The following is a 21488-nucleotide window of genomic DNA, read 5'->3' on the forward strand; positions in this document are numbered from 1 at the left end:
CATCTCAAAAAAATCTTTTGCAATATCCGCCATTTTTAGAGTCACTCTTATTGTGAACAAAATTGTGCAACACAATTCCGAACAGGATAGGCGCGTGCAAGTGCGCTAATCGTATTGAATTGGGTAAGTACTTCATAAATACAATTTTCAGTCAGTGCATAGGCCTATCGTTAGTGCTTTTTAAAACGGTATACACAATGGGCCGATACTCACAATTTAGAAGTTTTATCTAAAAATGTTAACATGTCCCATCATAAAACCACTCGCAGGCAGAGCTATAGGCTACGTAAACATGTTTTTAAAAATGAAAACAGCGAGAGTGTTTAGCGGTTTACTTATTTTTAAAGCAGCAAGCCACCAACCCAATTAAGACCCCTCACTGTTTTCCCTTATTATTGTGGCTCTCATTGTCAATATTGTCATATGCATGACAAGTCTCAACGTGGTTATTGGCGGACAAATGAAACAGTTTCCCTCTACTGTTTCGTATCTTTAAATTATTGTTTGTTTACCATTTACGGAATGTCACGTGACTGTTAGAACCACCTTCACGCGACCTTCGTTTTTTTTTTTTTTTTTTTTTTTTTTTAAATGCTCGAAAACGGCTAAATTTTATGATATTTTGTTATGGACTGTTCTTCTTCATTCTTGGAAGACCTTTGAAGTCATATCTTAGTATATTGTTTAGCCCAAATAGCCCAATTTAGCCGGCGTGCCACTTTAACGCACGTTGACCAATGTTGTGTTGTGGGAAAACCGCAACCCATTTAAGTTGCATTCGTTGGTCATACGTCGGTAAATTTACTGAAACTGGCTGTGCATCACAAGTTACACTACTTTATTTGCAATGTGTTAAACCATGTAGCTTATGAACGCAAGTCTCATTTTATGTTTCCATTGAAACTTCAACACTTTTCTTATTTCTGGATTCTAGAGGTGTATTTCACCGTGATTCTCTAAAGTCTGCTTCTAGTGTAACGGAAAACTTCTAAATTACAAGATTTTATTAAAAGTTTCTCACAAAAGAGGACTGCAGGGTTGCCTGTGACCGCTAGTTTCCGGGTTCAGCTGAAGTCTGCCAACATGGGTTGTCGGGTTGTACTTATCGTCATCCTATCTGAGATCTTTGGTATTTCATGTAAGTTCACCTTAATACCGGTCTTTTCATTTGTCTTTTAAACAATACAAGTATTCATTGATTGCTTCGGCCTTCGGATGGGACGTAAAGCCATACATAGGTCCCGTGTTTTTGTTATTGTGTACTGTAGTACGAGAACTCAGTTGGTCTACTTATATTGTTAACAGAGGCGTGCGGCCAATTTTTTCTACTGGTTTAATGCATTAAAATTGCGCTACAACCTCGATTACATGATGTTACATGTATAAATGAGGTAAAATAGGTCACACGGTATAGTTCCAAACATATAACTCTATAGCAGTAAAAAAAAAAAAAAAAAAAAAAGACGAAATATGTGAAAAGTCATGTGACAAGTAAAGTAAGATTTGTGAAAAGTTCATTCCAAAGCGCTTTTGAGATTTCGCCAAAAATCCGGAGCAAAGTGTCCAAGCAGGCAAATTAATCCCTTAAAAGGAATTCAATGTCTTAGAAACATTAGTGACAGTAAAACGCTTCTCAGATTCAAATTTTGGGGCATAAAAACATATTTTAATTTGACATAACCAAGTTATAAAATGTTTCTTCAAATGCATTATACTTTCGATAGCTGCTATATGCTGCTAACCGAAATTGTTTTATGGTAATAAGATTACTAAACCTATACATTAAACTACAGAATTTCTAAAAGCTTCGGAAATTTGCCAATAATTAATGAAAACGTTTGTGGTATTGTTGCAGGCAATGCAGTACACCTGACGATGGTCACACCTACACCATTTGGGGCGGGCTCTTTTCCGGTCAACTTCACCTGTTTTCGCAGCAGTCCTGATACTAACGCCAGTTTGAGCTTCGGTAGACCCTTCCAGATAGCTATACCAGGATCTTCTATTCAGACAGTGACTACTCTTCCAGTTGGTGCAACAACGTCAACCATCGCTAGCGCACCTGCTGCTGTTACACTTAACACACCCTTAGCCAGTGTTGACTCTACAGGGTTGTTTTACTGCGAGGGAACCAATACAGTAATGGTTACGAGGGTGTACAGCATTATCAACGCAGTAACCAGTAAGCACAGACAGTCAATGTGCATTGAAAACTTACAGCGAATTATGACGCAGAAAAGCCATCATTTAAATGTATAACACAGTTGACTCAGGGTCCTTCTCTTATGAGTTGCATTAAATGTGTAAATAATGTTCCCCTGTTTTACTTTATGTAGGAAGGTTTGAGCCAGCTGATGGAGTGGTGACAAAGACTATCAACAAAGGAGAAGATGTAACTCTGTTAGTAAGCTCGGTTAATGGCCTTGGCACTGCTCCTATATGGCGTCGAATCAGAAATGGAGTCATTGATGGTTTACGTGGTTTGCCTGGTCAGAACACATTTTCAATAACATTACCCTCTTCGGAAGTAAGGCATGATGATTTGTACGCTGTGATACAGTCGGGCCAGCCTACCAGCGATAATCATTTCGGAATGATTAGACTCATAGTCAGAGGTACGAACATGTAGATTTTGACAGAAATTTTTACTAACCTTATGCCAGAAAAGGCAAACGCAAGCAAGTTTGACAGACTTCAAAATGTTTGGTGGCTGTCAAAATAAGAAAGGTTAACTGTAATAGTCAATGAGTCAATGCCTCTCTTACCATTTTCACCCAGCGGGGTAAGGCTATTATCAAAAAAGAAAGCCACAGAGCTCAGTCCCCCCCCCCCCCACAAACAAAAATTTATAATTAGTACAGACCTGGTGAGGCGAACATCAAATTAGCATGTACAACGTTTTCACTAATTTTGGTATTTGTAATAACGTTATGAATGCTAAAACAATGTTTGTCTCGCTTACACGAAACTATACAAAAAGTACCCAAACCCTTTAAAAAGAGTGGTTTAATCCAATTTTGCTAAGAAACTGCCTGGTGACCAATGCTCAAAGAACCCAGTGGACAGACACGAAGCTCATTGACAAAAGAAGGGGATTTAGTGTATTTTATGAGTTCCCATTAATCTCCACAATGGTACATTTTATCTACATCAATATCTAGTCATATTTATATTGAATAACTAATATGCAATTACTTATCTATTTCCTCTTTTCACAGGTTGCTCAGCTGGTCAATGGGGTCCTCCTGCCTGTACTGGGAGATGTAATCAATGCTACAATGGAGGAGTTTGTGATGATGAGACAGGACAATGCATCTGTGCACCAGGATTCAGCGGACCAAACTGTCTCACTGGTAAATGTTTTTTTTTAGCTTATAGTTCCTTTAAAAATTATATCAAGCTTTTGAGAAACAGTTTCTATAACGAAAAGTGCATGGATTGTCTTTAAAACAATCGAGATGAAAAGAAGGGTGTGCTTCACCGTGTCGTGACAGATCACAACCCAATTTAGAACCAACAACTATCATTCCTATAGGACTGACATTTAAAGAAAGTTGAAATGTTTGGGGTCCAGACAAAGTGTTAAATGTATTTTTCCTCAAAGACTGTTGTTAAAGTAACACTTTTTCAAACAACTCATAACCATGAGTGACCAAAGAAGGTTGGTTACAAAGATTTTACAGAATTGTACACTATCACGAAACAATAATTTATTTGTTAAAGTACTGCGGAAGCCTGACAACCATCCTTCAAAAAAAAACCTGAACAAGTTACACGAGGATTTTAAAGTTAAGTGGTGTTTGCATTTGCTCTTTTACCATTCACAAAGTTACATATAGTCGCGGAAGTCATATCAAGCAGATAATATGTAAGCCTACGTGACATCCCAGTAATGAACATTTAAAATTATGAAATGGAAGAATACTCGATCAAGATGACTTCTCTTCTGCACACGCGTGGGGAGAGCACATCCATGAAAAGGTCAACTAATTCTACTTGAATAGTATCCGGCCTAATTTACTGGACACAGGTCTGCTTGTACCAAAAATTTATTGGATTCAAATAACTGAAACTAAAAAGTCCTTAAATAAGAACTCATAATCATTTTGCAGATTCAAAACACAATGAGCCAAACGCAATACCCAGGTGTACACAAAGGGAGGCTTTATTCAATTTTTATAGCCAAACGACTATGCGAGTCTTTTGGGGAAACTCGAGCGATCTCATTTTCAGGAACAGTGTGAAAACAAACATAATATCGAAGTCTTATATAGCGCACGTATACCAAACAAGGTACTCAAGGCGCTGGGCATATACAAACTTTCAGAAAGAGAGGTTATTGCAGTGATGAATTCTGAGACCCAATTATTTAGCACCTTATAAGGGTTTACAAGGTGCTGAATCGCCAACTTTAACTGGTGCCACTGGTTTCAAACTGACTACAAAACAATCAGCTGTGATAACTTTACCGGCAAGCATTAACAGGTTAAAGAGTATTTTGTAAACAAAAAGTAAGTGGAAATTCTTTTAAAATGTTTTACAGCTTGTGGTATGCATACTTTTGGATGGAATTGTGAATTTGGATGTGGATATGGTGAACTTATTTCTACCTGCACGGGTATTCAGTTTGGTTTACCAGATCCCTATGGATCCAGCTGCATCTCTGGATATTCAGGCATACACTGTGATACAGGTAAGAATATAGCACCATCTATAGTTGAACAGGGAGAGAGTTTGGTTTTCCAGATCTCTTTGATTCAGTTACAGTATCTGGGTATAGCCCGTACAGGCAGTCAGTTTAGTTTATAATACCACATCCCTATGGATCCAGCCGCGTAGTTTTATTGTGAAACAGGTAAGAATCTAGCCCTATCAAAAGTTGTACAGTTAGTCCGTTTGGTTGTTAAACAGCTACCCGAGCGGTCTTTCAACAGAAATTGTATTTTTACTTGTTTATAATGCACTTGTTCACCATTTTAATGTAATTTTGATATGTGTACACTTCTGAACTTTTCGTGATTATCGAGTAAAAAATCAGGCCCCTACCTAAAGGTTTTTTGAAAAACTAAAAATACTTCTGCCGTTGAGAGCGGGCGTCAAAGGACAATGCCGCTGGCGTCATTTGTGGGAGTTTGCTTTGTTATACATCCATGCTGCAACAAGCGGCTTTATCTACTTATGACGTTTTGAGAGTGATTACGTAACGGGGCTTTTCGCAAATCTCGCAGAAAAGCTCTGGACTGATTATTTTTTTACACAATTGAAACCTATTTATAATCATATGACTCGATTTCCTTATTCATCGAAAACATTTTAAGTGGAATTCAGCAAAGTTCACGACTTGACATTTTCGTTCAAGCAGGTCTTTAAGATCCTTTTGATCCAGTTACTTAATGCGGGTAGAGATTGTGGAACAGGTCAGAATGTGGTCCTATCTATAGTTGAACGGGAAATCAGTTTCGTTTGGCATACCCCTAGATATTGAACTTCAGTATTTTAATCTATGCAATTTGTCCACAGCCTGCTCCGATGGATCGTTCGGTGCTGGATGTACCCAGGCATGTGACTGTCGAACAGGTTTTTGTGATATCTACACCGGTGAATGTCTAGGTGAGTAATAACCGGTACGTTTTCAAATTGAAAAGTTAAGAAGACTTTACATTCACTTTGAAACGTATATCAACATTGCATGTGCTGTACAATTATAGGCTTAACTGTCATTTACATGCAACGATACATTTGAATTAAACAAGGGAATAAAAGGGTAGCGACTAGTACTTTCACGGCCGTTTAGAACAGGCAGGGTCGAATTGCCGTGGGCCTTTACCACACGGCAATTCGAACCTGTTTTAAATGGCCGTGAAAGCTAGCCTCTACTCTTTTATTCCCTTTCATAAATGCCTTTTCGGTTAAAAGGCGTGATAAAGTAAGAAACTCTGTAAAACTTATCCGTTTCCGACGTGCTTGAGCTCTGCTCTGTATGTTTCTACCTCCATGGTATGTGTACATGTACGATGTCCGTGTGTTGCATTGTTATGACTGAGACGCTGCGTATATTAGAGTTTCCGGTTCCGTTCGTGCGCATGCGCGTATAGTCTTGGTGCAACACGTTCTGGTTTTCCTTGCACACACAGCGCGGCCAACTCACCGACAGCGCCTGCATCGCCCGTAACAAGAAAGGTCTTGCACAAAGAAAAGCGCGGAGTATCTGCTCACAACCGGTTATAAACACTGGTCATTATCAAAGGTTTAAACACGTGACGCGCTCTCCACCAATAGGAATTGCGAAACTATCTGAGGTATTTTAATATGAATTTGTTTTAGAGATTATTCCTTTGGTAAGACAATTTGTCTTACTCTGAATAAACATTCAAAAAAATCCTCTCAACGGTTGCTTGAGTTTTCCAGGGCCTTGTTTATCATGATCTCGACGAGTAATTCAAATGAATGCAATTTGAATATCGTCGAATAATTATTATCTGCATCTATGAAATTAAATTGAAATTGAGATCGAAGGCCTCAATCTTGTTGCACTATTGAAAAATAGGATTTCCCTTAAATGTACAGAGAAAAGAATGTCCACATGGGCTACAACACAGAACTGCTATATTGTGTGTTACTGTGTTTATTGTAAGCAAATATTCCTGATCGATACTTCAATGCAATCGTTGTCCTCTCTGTTATCATCTCTTTTATTTTGTCTCCGAAATAGATAATGTGCGGCTTGTTGGAGGACGCGACGCCTCCGAGGGTAGGGTTGAAGTATTCCATAATGGCACATGGGGCACCGTGTGTGATGACTCCTGGGACATCACAGACGCTAACGTTGTGTGCAGACAACTCGGTTTCACTGGAGCACATAATGCATGGCAGAGTGCACACTTCGGACAAGGAACAGGTCAAATACTCATGGACAACGTCAACTGCGATGGAGATGAGCACATACTTCAAGATTGTGTTTTTTCCGGCTGGGGTGTTCACAATTGTGGCCATCAAGAAGATGCTTCCGTGACGTGTGAATCAGGTGGGTGCAATAGCAGAGTATCTAATTATTAGCTCCTTTTAACGTATGTCCATCAAAAAGCCGCAATAAATATATTTTTCATAATGTGTAAATGTACGACCTAAAGTGGGAGATTAGAAGAGGGATCACCAGATTGGTGAAATAGGAGGGTTTTACGTATGTAAATGTAAACTTTAGCACTCGGTCATAAATCAAGTTACTTAAAGCTGTTAAAAGAAATCTAAATCTATAACATTAAATACAGATTTGCGGCTTGTTGGTGGAAGCGTCGCCTCTGAAGGTAGGATTGAAGTCTTCTATGGTGGTCAATGGGGCACCGTGTGTGATGATGACTGGGACATCACAGACGCAAACGTAGTGTGCAAACAACTTGGCTACCCTGGAGCAACTACTGCGTGGCAGAGTGCACACTTTGGACAGGGAACAGGTCAAATACTCATGGACGACGTTAACTGCGGTGGATATGATGACACATTGCAAAGCTGTAGTTTTCTAGGCTGGGGTTCCCACAATTGTGGCCATTCCGAAGACGCTTCCGTGACATGTGAACCAGGTGGGTACGTGAGGCGTGACAATCCCCAATCTTGGGTCATTATGGGTGCGTTCGTTTAGCTCCCCTGGGTCTACCCCGGTGTGTGGCGGGTTTTTTTCCCAAGACGAACGTGGATAATTATCTGCACACGTTCGTCCTGAAAAAGAAAAACTCCACACACCGGGGTCGACCCAGGGAAGCTAAATGAACGCACCCAGTGTCTATCATGTTATCAAACAACCACAAGAACGAGCCACAACCACAGGTACTTCATACACTTTCTGAGTAGGGATGCACCTGTGGACATGATAACGACCTTAAAACAAATCTACGTCTACGCCCTATACATAACCATGTTACCGCAAAATCATCTTTACCTTGTCTGCATACAAGGTATTACACATTACAACACCTCAAATTTTCTTGGAAATTAAAACGTTTCCCTAATTATGGCTAGATATCTTACAGTCAACAAAATCAACACTGGAGCACGGAGAAAAAGTCAGCTATTAACAACTCCCAAAGGAAAATGGAAGGTTTGAGAGTCATCGAAAGCGCAAGGCTGTGCATGAATGATCCAAAATAAAAACCTTTGTTTATACCGTTGGTTTTTAAACAATATATCAACTTATAGATACCAATGTGCGGCTTGTTGGTGGAAGCGCCCCATCTGAGGGTAGGGTTGAAGTCTACCGTGACTATCAATGGGGCACCGTGTGTGATGACAGTTGGGACATCACAGACGCTAACGTTGTGTGCAGACAACTTGGTTTCACTGGTGCAACTAATGCATGGCAGAGTGCACACTTTGGACAGGGAACTGGCCTAATACTCATGGACGATGTCAATTGTGGTGGGAATGAGCAAAGATTGCAAGAGTGTGTTTTTTCGGATTCCCACAATTGTGGCCATTCAGAAGATGCTTCCGTGACGTGTGATTCAGGTGGGTGCAATGCATGTGTTTAGTATCTTACAATCCCGTTGTCATGGGTTTTCAGTAGGATAACAGGAAAATTGTTCACAATCAAAAACTAAATGTTTTTTTTAATCATCTATCCAACTTTTTTACAATGACACTTGCACTTCATCGTGTGTTGAAATCTTAAAGGTTTTGGTTTTATGTTGCGAGACATAGTCCACTATTTACAGTGCTAATGCATGCACGACAATGGAACGATGTCATATGTTTTCAACACTTTCATCCATTGGTATTTTATTGATAATTTAGAAGCTACTATGGCGTGCAAAGTAAATCAAAAATATCATTCAATTACTAAGTTTAACTAAAGTTTTGTTCTAAGTCCTATGGCGACTAGATTAGAATCCGGAGATATTACAAGGCGTGACAGTAAAACACCCCACCCCCTTGAAGCACAAACACTTCATAACAAGCTGTTTACCCCCATTTCAGACATGCAATGCTTGTACAAGAGATCAGAAACCTATCTCTTATATTTGGTCTTTAATGTAGACATGTTATTTATTACGTTTATCAGAATTTATTACAGTCTGCAGTTAATCACAACATTTTTTTTTTCATTTTCAATTAAAATTGTCTCCCCATATTGGCAGCCATAGAGTCCCGAATAGCAACCACATCACGTGATCTATCTAGTGACAAAAGCATAATGAAACTCAATCTAGCAGACGATAAATTTGTTTCGAACTTTCGAGGTTGGGTGATGTTTCTTTTACTCATTTCATTGTTAGCATAATAATGCATTATTATGATTAATGTGATTTGTACCCACAATTAAGTGTTCAGGAGGCATCACCAGATCAAAGGTAAGCTCTCAATTGAAATAGGAAGGTTTAACGATTGTAAATGTAATCTTTAGTTTTTCGAACACAAATTATGTAACTCAGTGTCAGGTATTGAAATAATTTAAACCTAAAACATTGCATATAGTTGTTCGGCTTGTTGGTGGAAACACCCCATCTGAAGGAAGGGTTGAAGTCCTCCATGATAGTCAATGGGGAACTGTGTGTGATGATGACTGGGACGTCACAGACGCAAACGTTGTGTGTAGACAACTCGGCTTCAGTGGAGCAACTAATGCATGGCAGAGTGCACACTTTGGACAAGGAGCAGGTCCAATACTCATGGACGACGTCAACTGCGATGGAGATGAGCACATACTGCAAGATTGTGTTTTTTCCGGCTGGGGTGTTCACAATTGTGGCCATTCAGAAGATGCTTCCGTGACGTGTGAATCAGGTGGGTGCAATAGCAGAGTATCTAATTATTAGCTCTGTTAAGGTATGTCCATCACAAAGCCAAAATAAATATATTGTTTCGAATGTGTTAATGTACGACCTAAAGTGAAGAAGATCAGAAGAGGGATCACCAGATCAAAGGTTAGCTCTATTTTCTCAATAATCTCAATAATCTTAAGCACTCAGTGGTCATAAATCAAGTTACTATCAGGTGTTAAAATAACCTTTCTAAATTTGTAATATAGATATGCGGCTTGTTGGTGGAAGCGTCGCATCTGAAGGCAGGGTCGAGGTCTTCTATGGTGGCCAATGGGGCACTGTGTGTGATGACGACTGGGACATTACAGACGCTAACATTGTGTGCAGACAACTCGGCTTTAGTAAAGCATTTAATGCATGGCAGGGTGCACACTTTGGAGAGGGAGCAGATCAAATACTCATGGACGACGTCGGCTGCGGTGGAAATGAGGAAAGATTGCAATATTGTGTTTTCCGGGGATGGGGTGTCAACGACTGTTTCCATTCAGAAGATGCTTCGGTGACATGTGCAGGTGGGCGTGAGTAGTATTAGTCCCCAAATTTTGGTTCGTTTCTCTAACAAACAAAACAACGAAGTGGATTAAGGATATATTACACTTACTTGGCTGAGTAGGTTAGCTGCATCATTCTGTAGAGCTAAAAAAAAATAGGTCGTATACACATACACGACCATAATACAATTTAACGATCCATGTGATGTCGGCTGCACAATGGTTTTACAATTTACAAAACCTAGAAAAAAATTCTGAAAATTTAAAACCTTCCTTCATTATCTCACATACCTTAGAGTCCACAATATCAATAGGCCTAGTGCAATGGACCAGCAGATAAAACACCAGCTATCAACAAACCCTTATTTAAATCTCAACTGTTACTTCTAATGCTGATTTTTAAACATTCTATCAACATAAAGATACCGATGTGCGGCTTGTTGGTGGAAGCGCCCCATCTGAAGGTAGAGTCGAAGTCTTTCATAATGGTCAGTGGGGCACTGTATGTGATGACTCCTGGGACATCACAGACGCGAACGTTGTGTGCAGACAACTCGGCTTCAGTGGAGCAACTACTGCGTGGCAGAGTGCACACTTTGGACAAGGAACAGGTCAAATACTCATGGACAACGTCAACTGCGGTGAATTTGAGGGAAGATTGCAAGATTGTATTTTCGATGGTTGGGGTGTCAACAACTGCGGGCATCAAGAAGACGCTTCGGTGACATGTAAACCAGGTGGGTCTGGTTTTAGGGCAATCAGATGGAGAGGTTTGGACAAAATGATTTCCCGTACAAACTTGCATTCCATTGAGATTCCCCTCAAAACAAAAATGGGTTTTAAATTTGTTTAAATCGTATAATTAAGAATTGTTTGTGCACAACTTTAAAATAGTTACGCACGGATCTGTATTCACGAACTGCTGCACCTGTCCTTATTTGTTCATTCTGCATGGCTTACAGTTTTGTTTGTTAGCCAGATACTTGAAGTAAATTGCTCCTGTGGATAACATTATGCAATATTGTTGACACTTCAATGTTGTGCAAGTTGGGGATTGCTATAAAGCGATCGTGATTAAAGAATCATTAAAGTGATTGTAAATATTTAAATGATATTAGTGTAATAAGTGCTCCCGCTCAAATAAAATCAAATATTGTTAATCTCAATTATTTCTTTTGTTTAGCCGATACTCAAGCACCAACATTATTGGGTTGTCCTGAACCTATCCATGTCAACCTGCCGATAGGAAACAGCGACGTTGCCGTCTCATGGATTTCGCCATGGACACCTGAAACTGGATTAACTAACACCCAGACTCATCAGCCTGGATCTAGATTTACAGCTGGAGTAACCACGGTCATATACACCTTCACTGACCAGGCTGGGAATCAAGCAGTATGTACACTTACTGTAACGGTATCAGGTGAGTAAATACCAGGCTTCTTATTGGGCTGTTAGTATAGACCAAAGACGTCACAGCTTTATTATTTCTACACTAGTACGAATATGAGATAACTATCATCGCGCACGATATCTAAAAAACTACCAGGTACCTACACGATAGCTTCTACCTCCACGCTTTTACACACAATCAAAGCCACCGTACGTACCCGATTGACTATGGTAAGCACCACAGTCGTTATGAACATACATGTAAGTACATGATAAGTGGCCTACACGGCAAGAGCGGGATTTTATCGATGTAAAAGGAACTACGTTGTCGCAGTTTATGCATGTTTTTTTCAAACAAAAGTTTAGAGTTTCTTAGTTGGCGAAACCAGAAAGTCGCGGCAGCCAAACAATCAAATTGAGCACTGACATGCGCAGAATTACACATCTTGAGTAGTGCATGTAACGTTAATAAAGCCAGACGTTAATGAATTTGCTTGCATTGAATCGTTATACACGTGGTAGCAGAAAGTTTTGATAAGTAACAAAAGGCATACGTAGGCATAATATAGTGCACCATGTGCGTGTCAAGGATGAAACCCCTGGCGCAAAAACAAGAACTCTGCTCTAATTATACAAAAAAGACCAAAGGCCGAAGAAGATAGGTACTGAGTAATGTCGAATTTCTTTTTTCCCCTTAAATACAATCAAGCTCCACCTGAGCTCAGTCACAACCCCGTGGTAACCCTCATATCACCTACATTAGCTAGAGTGACCTGGCAAGCATGGGACACAAGTAGAGGAGATACAGGAGACGGACCGGTTGTTGCATACACAGTCTACGTTAACCCAAACAATGGTTCCTCATGGATGATTGCTGGCAGATTGTCAGTAACAGATCCATCACAAGCATCGTACAGCTTTCTGATTGAAAACTTGCAGCTAGGGGCAATGTATGCTATTAGTGTAGCTGCAGTAAGAGATGGTGAAGGAGGGGAAGGACCGAAAAGTCCTTCGACTGTGATCCAGACTCAACTGCCAACGGAAATACCAACAACTCAGGAGCCTACAAATGCAGGTATTTTACCATAAAGGTGACTCACAAAGGGTTCACAACATTACGACCGGCTGGCAACAGCCATATAGAAAGCAACGTGTTTTAAAACGGAAAACTACTTTACACTTATGTTCCAATCGTGAACAAAAAATGTAAACTAAATTAGAATTTAAAAAGGCAATTCTGATTAAACCTAACGGTGTGGGAAACTTCCTCGAAACGTTCAAGGTATGTTTGTTCGACATTTTGCAGCATTGTTTGTTATATTGATTGACACACAATTAACAAAACTCAACGATAGCTTTGGCGCCTGTGTTGCTATTTTGTTCAAATTGAATAAAATATTTAGTGTAATCTTCTTGAAATCGCTCAGAATACAGCAATTTAATTTACATGTAGTTAAAACACCTTACTTGAAGTTTTCGGAAACACACATTGGTAATATTTTGGTTTTAATATGTATCGTTTGTTCACAGCCTCGGATGTAGGCACCCAACGAGGATCGAAAACCTATGTAATTGTTGTCTGTGTCGTCATTGTCGCCCTCCTTCTGGTTTTGGGGTGCTCGATTTTTATCTTCCGAGTACGAAAGCGAAAAAGGAGGCAAAATCCCGATGGCCAGGAGATGGTGGTGAGTTCGAAGATGGTTCGGTATCAATTTGGTGTCGAGCTTTCACTGTAATTGCATTTTAAATAAACTTATAAATCTCGTTTAAAAATCACACTTGGTACTAACAACCCGATTTGTTTTTGTTTCCATCTATAGGCCTGTTACGAAAATACAATTATTTGCAATGGTAAAGGCGAAATGCCGACCGTTTCTCAGACAGTTAGTTTCGCAGAACCATCAGTATATGAAGTAATAGCAATCAAATCTTCCTCATCAAGTGGAAGTGCTGGTTTTCCTGCCTGGGCCAAGCCATGGAGTGTCTCATGGGGTGATTTGATGGTTGGAACCAGAGTGCTTGGAGAGGGTCGTTTTGGTATAGTGCAGCTCGGTGGAGTGATGATTGATGGGGAAATTAGCAAGGCAGCCATCTATCAAATGCACGGTAAGAATACATCGAGGACTTCAAAACGGTTTCACTCTTAATGTCACTGTTCGGTTTTAAAGAAAACTTTACGATGGTTAACTTTCCACTTCTCTAAACTCAGTATTTGTTTTTGTTTTGTTTGTAGAAAATGCGTCCCCGACCGAAAGGCAGATTTTCCTAGACGAGTTCGGATCCATGGCTAAAACTGGACGTCATCCCCACGTTGTCGGGATTCTTGGTGCCTGTGATCACGACGGTAAATTTCATTTTGGGCAGAATGGTTCTTCTTGTTTATTTTTATTTTGCGTGCGGGGTTCTCATTATTTGACATAAGATAATACACGAACAGTGCCAATTCTTAACCAGTTTATCCCTTTCAGACACTTTGTATGTGGCTTTGGAGTACTTACCCAACGGTGACCTTCGCTCCTACCTGAGAAAAGCTCGACACGTGGATGAGGATAATAGTCAAGGAGTTCTGTCTTCCAAGAAGCAGATTCAGTTCGCTTTGGATGTGGCGAAAGGAATGAAACATCTTGCTGCATCTGGGGAAAGTATCAATTTTATTACAAAATGTACTAAGATGGAAGAGCATTTACCATTCAAAAATAACTTCCACAGACCGCCATTAGCAAGTATAAATGATTTATATAAACACCGACAAATTTACGGTTTGATAGCCGCGAATGAGGGTCGTAGTATAAAATAGGAGCTTGTTTCAAATTGAATCGAAATATCATTCAGTGTGCAAAGTAGTGTTCGCTCTAATATAAAACTCTGCTGGTCGAAAAACTCCCCTGAATTGTTTTGATACAAATTCTTGTTCTTCCTTAACAGGATATTACATTTATAATATTTGATTTTTGGGGGTTGAACAAATTCTTTGTTCAACCCCAAAAAATCATTTACAAATTTACCCAGTCAGTTTCCCTTGTGGTTTATATTAATATTTGGTCACATTTTACAGATGATACATCGAGATTTGGCAGCAAGAAATATTCTCCTAGACAACAACCTGAATGCCAAGATTTCCGACTTCTGTTTGGCACGAGGGGAAAATATTTATGTGCAAATGTCAAAGGTATGTAAAATAGTAATAGTATAGTACAGAATGAGGAGTCAAAGGTTTTAAGATGATCGGGGCGATGAGGAGGATTGAGCCACTCCCCATCCTTTGAAATGTCCCATAGGATCAGCGTCTCAAAGAGCCTCTCCTAATTCAAACTCCTATCTGCCCGGCTTCACGTGCCGATCCCTGTTGCTAACAGTGGTCAGAGGTGTGAAGGCGAATTTCTGGCGCATTAAAACCAGAGTGCTCCGGGTAGCCATGGGAGGTACTTCACCTAGGAGAAAGTCATATGATTTCAAACTCGGGTGGGTGGGACTCGTAACCTTGGTTGGCAGCCCACCCAGGAAAAGCAAAACTCTGCTTTCAAACCCTAGCGCCTCCAGAACTGTCTGGGTTATCAACAGTAACCGATCACCGTCATCAGCATTGGGTAGCAGCAGTGCGCTCGGACACCAACCTTAGCACTGGGTCCACTGCGGGATGGGAGAGACGTGGACACCACCCATTCTTTGTCCGTGAAACCACGAATAACATGAAAGACAAGACAAGAAAGTACGCCTGTTTAAACAAGCTTCCCGCATTTCCTCGAGACCCCGCAAGGATGTGCGACTACCTCAAACCAAAAACGGGAATGGTTCAAATCGAAACAAAGTAGACCAGTAATTTATGACGTTGCCAGCCCAAACCCAGTTCTCACTAACGGACGGCTGACAGTTGATGTCTCTACCACTGGAAGAAACCTTAGAGATGAACCAAAGCCAACACAGGACACTCACCAAAGGCTTAGTAACGTCAAACACCCAATCCACATAGGGACTTGGAACGTGAGAACTCTACTAGCAACAGGTAAATTAGATCTGTTGGTAAATTAAATGTAGCTTAATTGGGACATAGTTGGAGTAACAGAAACACGCTAGAAAGGCAACGAGATGGTAGACCTGGAGAAAGGACGAAAAATGATACTCTCTGATGCATCCAAACAAGGCCAAGCAGGTGTATGGGTTCTCCTTAATAGCGACAGTGCATGTAGATATCACTTAAGCTATGACACTGTTAATGAGCGAGTTATTTCCATCAGATGCAGAGGCCAAGGACCAAACATGACCCTATTTCAAGTCTATGCTCCAACTTCAACTTGTTCAGAGGAAGATATTGAAGACTTCTATCCTCCAAGCTAAAGTAGAGTCGGTGCCAAAACAAGACATTTTGATAAACTAATCAACATCAATAAGGATCTGTACAACAAGGCTATAAGAGCTGCATCAGGATAAGCAACAAACACACTGACTGGTTTCTAACTACTATATGGGTGTGGCAGGGTTGCCTGTTATCTCCTGACTTGTTCAACTTCTTCTTGGAGAATATCCTGACAGAGGCTTTTGCCGAGTGTGACAAGTTTAGGATAAATGTAGACGGGTACAGACTGCGGGATCTACGCTTTGCAGACGACATCGCTCTGATAGCAGAGTCAGAAGCTGATCTCCAGAATTTACTTGACAGAGTGCATGACACCAGCAATAAGTACGGAATGGAGATCAATGTACCAAAGACCAAAGTAATGGTTTTCACACTCGATGATCAAGACACAACATCCAACATCACAATCAATGGTTCAGCACTGGAGCAGGTGTCACAGTTCAAATGCCCTGGTGTGACTTTGACACGATCCAACGGCTCCTCTTGTGAGATCAAACAGAGGCTGATGCTAGCATCCGTGGAAAACTCCAAAGTTTTTGTCATGACAAAGACGTAGCACAAAAACCCCAAAACTGCGGCTCGTGAATGCACTGGTAGTTTATCCAGTTCTTCTATACAGCTCAGCAGCCTGGACCATCAGTAAGTCAGACCAGAAGAAGTTAGAAGCTTTCTAAATGCGCTGCCTGCGCAAAACCCTGAACATCTCCTGGCAAGACAAGGTGCGAAATGAAGAGGTGTGGAGGAGAGTGTCAGCTGGTGGTAACCCACCAGAGTTGATCACTTCCCTGGTTTGGTCACATAGTGAGAATGCGAAAAAACAGACTCCCAAAATGCATTGAAACAGTAACTGGAAAAAAATAGTGGGGATAGGCCTCGGATGAAGTGGGAAAAGACATCATCATGAACAGCGCCTTCTACTTGTACAACGAAGAGCGCAAGATAGGCAAGAGTGGAAAAAGAACATTCGTGGAGCCAACGCAACGTCTTGCGGGATACGGTGCACGATTGATTGATTGACAGAATCACACTTTATAAATAATTCCTAGTTTTCATTAACAACTATTGTCCAATGTTTCACTCTTTCAGACTCGTGTTCCTACTCGCTGGTTGTCTTTAGAGTCGTTGACGAAAAACACCTACACCTCAAAGACTGATGTGTAAGTGTTGTAAACTCTTTTATTAGATCAATTGCTTAAGACAAATGATTTAAGGGCAAATTAAATAACTGCAAATATTACAAACCCAATGAAGATTATCATGACACATTTGTATAAATAAATGGCTTAAGTGTTTTTTCCATCTCACTATTTCATTATAGATGGTCCTACGGAATCCTTCTCTGGGAAATTGCAACTCTTGGTAAGAACCAAACTGAAATGTTAGATTTTAATAATTCAATGTTCTTAATATAATGAGAATGTTATCAATTGAGTAATGGATGGTTTACTTCTTTACTCGCATAGGTGGGACCCCATACGCAGGGATTAAAACTAACTTCATAGCGTCAAGACTTGAGCGTGGCTACCGCATGCCTAAACCGATCAACTGCGGTGAGAAAACGTAAGAACCTACACGATTCTTTGACGAACAAATGTAACCTCCTGTCAACCACATTTTAAAAAGACTTTCATCAAAATTAGTGTATTAGTACAATTTGCGCTAGAGCCTACGCTGTGTTGACACACAGTTATAATGTCATGTCAGCTGATATTTAAGAAATAATTTATCCAAATGAATGTGTGATTATGCTATTTGTTTATATTAACTTATTAATGTGTGTGGGTTTTTTAAGTTATGATTTGATGACCCAATGCTGGCAGGAAGATCCAGGTGATCGACCATCCTTCACGAAACTTGTGTCAACTCTCATGACTATGACTACAGGAAACACTGACCAGGTTCGTATTATATGTATCGGACAAGATTGAGAATAAACGAGGTGTTTTGGCATAAGTACATGAACACATTGATAACTGTTTGTGTACCGGACTTGTTACACGAGACTATTATTTTAAATGCAATTTGGTTGAAACCAACTTCATTACATGTTGGTAGTACAAATGATACATTATGTAACAGACTGTTGTGACATCTGACTGGTGAATGATTTTAGAGAATGCCTTGAATTGATCCTAAACATTGCCTGGAACTGGTCGCCTTTTTAACAAAACTTCCTCCGCAAAAGGTAAAAAGCTAGTCTACAGAGTGAGTTTAAAAACTTATCACAGCAGCTTTGGTTTACAGTGAATTCGAATATATTTGTCCAAGTTTGCACCTGCCAATCGAGACAAGCAACACGCATTGTTATTTCGTCACTGGAATACTGAACTGTAAACAAATTGTCATAATGGTAAAACAGAAATGATACTCTTACTTTCAATTACTTTAAACGCAGGTATTCATGAGGACGAGCTCAAAGGACGAGGAGAACGATTATATGGACATCTATCCGGATTTTGATGACAACTGAAACTCAAACAGAAATGGTTCAAGTATCCGCCGAAGCATTGACACAAGGAACAAATACATTGAGAAATTGTTACATCAAGATTAATTATGCGATTCAAAGTCTAGTCATGTATTGTTGAAGACTTGTCAGGCAAAACTTTGTTTTTAATGTTGCATATAACTGCGTTATATTTTAAGCAGATGTACTCATAAATTGACCTCTGCAGTTTAAACGAAAAGAGTGATTCATTAGTCGGGGGTCATCATATCATTGTTAAATATAACTTCAACTTCATTTTTTTAGCTTGGCTAGAATCAACCCTATGTTAAATTTTAATCTCCATTAATTACACAGACATGTTGAATACACAGACATTTAACAGACATTACACAGACCCATTTTGATATTAATTAAATTGCTCCTAATTTAATAATGAGATTGTCAATTGGTTTATAATATCAATTAAATTTTGTAATGAGGTATTAATAAGTAAAACAGTTGATTGTACAGACATGTTGAATACACAGACATTTAAAAGACATTACACAGACCACTTGGATGTTAATTAAATTGCTCGTCGTTTTATAATGAGGTTATCAATTGGTGTATTTTATCATTTTAACTTTGTAATGAGGTATTAATAAGTAAAACAGTTGATTGCACAGACATGCTGAATACACAGACATTAAACAGATATTACACAGACCCTTTTGGATATTAATTAAATTGCTCCTATAGTTTAATAGTGAGATTTTCAATTAGTGTATTTTATCATTTTTACTTTGTAATCATTTTAACTTTGTAAACATGTAAAACCGTTGGTGTAAGTAGGGCAAGCTATATATTAAGGACACTTCGACTAACACAACATCAAGGTAAGATATTATTTACCAACAATTCATTTTCTTTTATACGAGAGATAAATATCACGGCGCTACGTTTAACCTAGACAGCTACTGTCGAAAAGGGTGGCATCATAACACACATTTTATTTTTTAGCGTTTGCAATAGTTCATTTATTAATAACAAGTTGTTTTCATTTGGTAGCTGAATATTTAAAAAAAAGTTGCATGGTAGAAGCTTAAACAACCACAAATAGCATTTCTTTTGTTGCATTTAAAGCCATTGACACTTTCGGAACAGAAACAAAATTAAAAGTTCACAGATTTACAAATAACTTACAGGGTTTACAGAATGTAATGGTGAAAGACTTCTCTTAAATATATTCCATGGAATGCTTTACTTTTGAGAAAACATTAAAACAATATCAATTCTCGATATCGAGAATTACGGATTTATTTTAAACACATGTCATGACACGGCGAAACGTGGGGAATCAAGGCTGGGTTTCCCGTTATTTTCTCCCGACTCCGAAGACCAATTGTGCCTAAATTTTCACAGGATTTTTATTTTATATATAAGTTGTGATACACGAAGTGTGGGTCTTGGACAATACTGTTTACCGAAAGTGTCCAATGGCTTTAAATATAATTTCTATTTACGGTTGCATCTGCCAATATGAGACAAACAAGCATTATGACATGTCTTCAATCGTAGATTGAAATGTAAAAAGATGGCCATTTAAAATCACATTCAATTGATTTATTATAGCAGACAATAGGATGATTTCAAGAGCAGACGAGAATGATTATGTGGACGTATATCCATATTTTCATGATAACTAAAAAAACTCTAACAGAAATAGTTCTAGCTTACATTTTTGCAAGAGGAGCCAATATTTAACGTTAGAAAACGTTTCAAACATTTTAAATTTGTTGTAAAGGTAAGTAGCCTGCTGTTTGTGAACGATTTAGTCAGTCAACAGTCTGTTTTTAGCCATTGGCTGGCATGTGTTGCAAGTGATCATAAAGACACAACCTAGGAAGCGGCAGCCAGTGGATCACGTAGTGAATCTATTATCGGCAAGATTTTCCAGATATGTTTGAAAGTTGTCTACTTTTTGTCTATAATTTTGCGGGTTAATCACTACATTATTGAAAAAGGAACTGTTTGTAATAGTCGACTTATTATGTTATTATTATGTTTACCATTTGTGTTAAAATGTGTGGCTTGCTCGAATTAGAAAACTATGTTAATCGGTAGATAGTTTACATTTGCCAAATAGGAATTAAAAATGCTACAGTATCCACAGTTGATGTATTGATCAAGTTGAGAATAATGTCTCCCTTAAGGCACAACTTTGTGTTTTTTTTTCAGTATAAGAAACCGAATCCCACCTGCTTTTGTTTCAACAAGTATTAATTCCACAAACCTTTCTTTCAATAAACAAACATTTGATTCAGAACTGGACCCATAAAGACGACAAAAACTCAGAAACGAAAAATCCCGAGCAATACAAAGACCCATTGTATTGAAACTCAAACATGGTTCCGAGGCGCCATCTATACTGTATCAATTACAGCCTCATGGATCAAAACACTCTGTTTACACAACAATGTTGTAGCATTTGTAACTCAACTCAGTTATTTTCTCTAAAATGACTGTTGGCACTCATATAGGTAGTTATCATTGTATTAAATGAGTCCAGTGGGCGGAAGTATTTTTATACAATGTAGATGACGTTATGGATTGTTTTTTTAATACTGTCCAATTTGTAATGAATACACACTGTTTCGTGATAAGAAGATGTCATTGGGTAATTATCATGTTTAACTGTGAAACCTTTTCGAAATGTTATTATCACACGGAATGTATATTTACGTTATACAAGGGTTCCAATTGAAATCATAGGTCTAACACAATGTCATCTGTATAATATGATTAAACATAAACTTTACAATTTTGACTCCCATAAAAGGCCGACCGTGTTAGTTCGCCAAGTAAAATGAAAACCACGCAATTTCGAGACAAATTTGTGTAAATCATCTTTCTAACCATATGCATTTTCTAAGAAACGGTTACAAACGGTTTTCAAAGACCAACTCGACCGATCCAAGGCAACGTGTGCTTTAAATCTAGTGAACCTGGAA

At 39.1% G+C, this 21488-nt stretch overlaps 1 protein-coding gene across 5 annotated transcripts; it reads left to right on the plus strand.

The window, feature by feature from the left end:
• Positions 1 to 50: 50 nt before the first annotated feature.
• On the plus strand, positions 51 to 19684 carry LOC117297488 (tyrosine-protein kinase receptor Tie-1-like). Of its 5 annotated transcripts, none has more exons than XM_033780555.1 (25): positions 51 to 123; positions 1014 to 1138; positions 1856 to 2182; positions 2337 to 2615; positions 3219 to 3353; positions 4544 to 4693; positions 5521 to 5610; positions 6713 to 7024; positions 7269 to 7577; positions 8191 to 8499; positions 9466 to 9774; positions 10019 to 10324; positions 10726 to 11040; positions 11487 to 11726; positions 12405 to 12770; positions 13226 to 13380; positions 13516 to 13801; positions 13929 to 14039; positions 14164 to 14333; positions 14751 to 14864; positions 17136 to 17206; positions 17368 to 17408; positions 17513 to 17609; positions 17842 to 17947; positions 18445 to 19684. In XM_033780555.1, exons 2-25 carry the CDS (start codon positions 1084 to 1086, stop codon positions 18517 to 18519), a joined length of 4728 nt encoding a protein of 1575 aa, XP_033636446.1. In that variant the 5' UTR covers positions 51 to 123; positions 1014 to 1083; the 3' UTR covers positions 18520 to 19684. The 5 variants fall into 5 exon arrangements, with proteins under 5 accessions (XP_033636446.1, XP_033636447.1, XP_033636445.1 ...); XM_033780556.1 differs by having other exon boundaries at positions 79 to 123; positions 1027 to 1138; XM_033780554.1 differs by lacking the exon at positions 51 to 123 and having other exon boundaries at positions 791 to 1138.
• The last annotated feature ends 1804 nt before the right edge of the window (positions 19685 to 21488 follow it).

The sequence above is a fragment of the Asterias rubens genome, chromosome 12 (assembly GCF_902459465.1).
Source record: "Asterias rubens chromosome 12, eAstRub1.3, whole genome shotgun sequence".
In the NCBI taxonomy this organism is placed as follows: Eukaryota; Metazoa; Echinodermata; class Asteroidea; order Forcipulatida; family Asteriidae; genus Asterias; species Asterias rubens.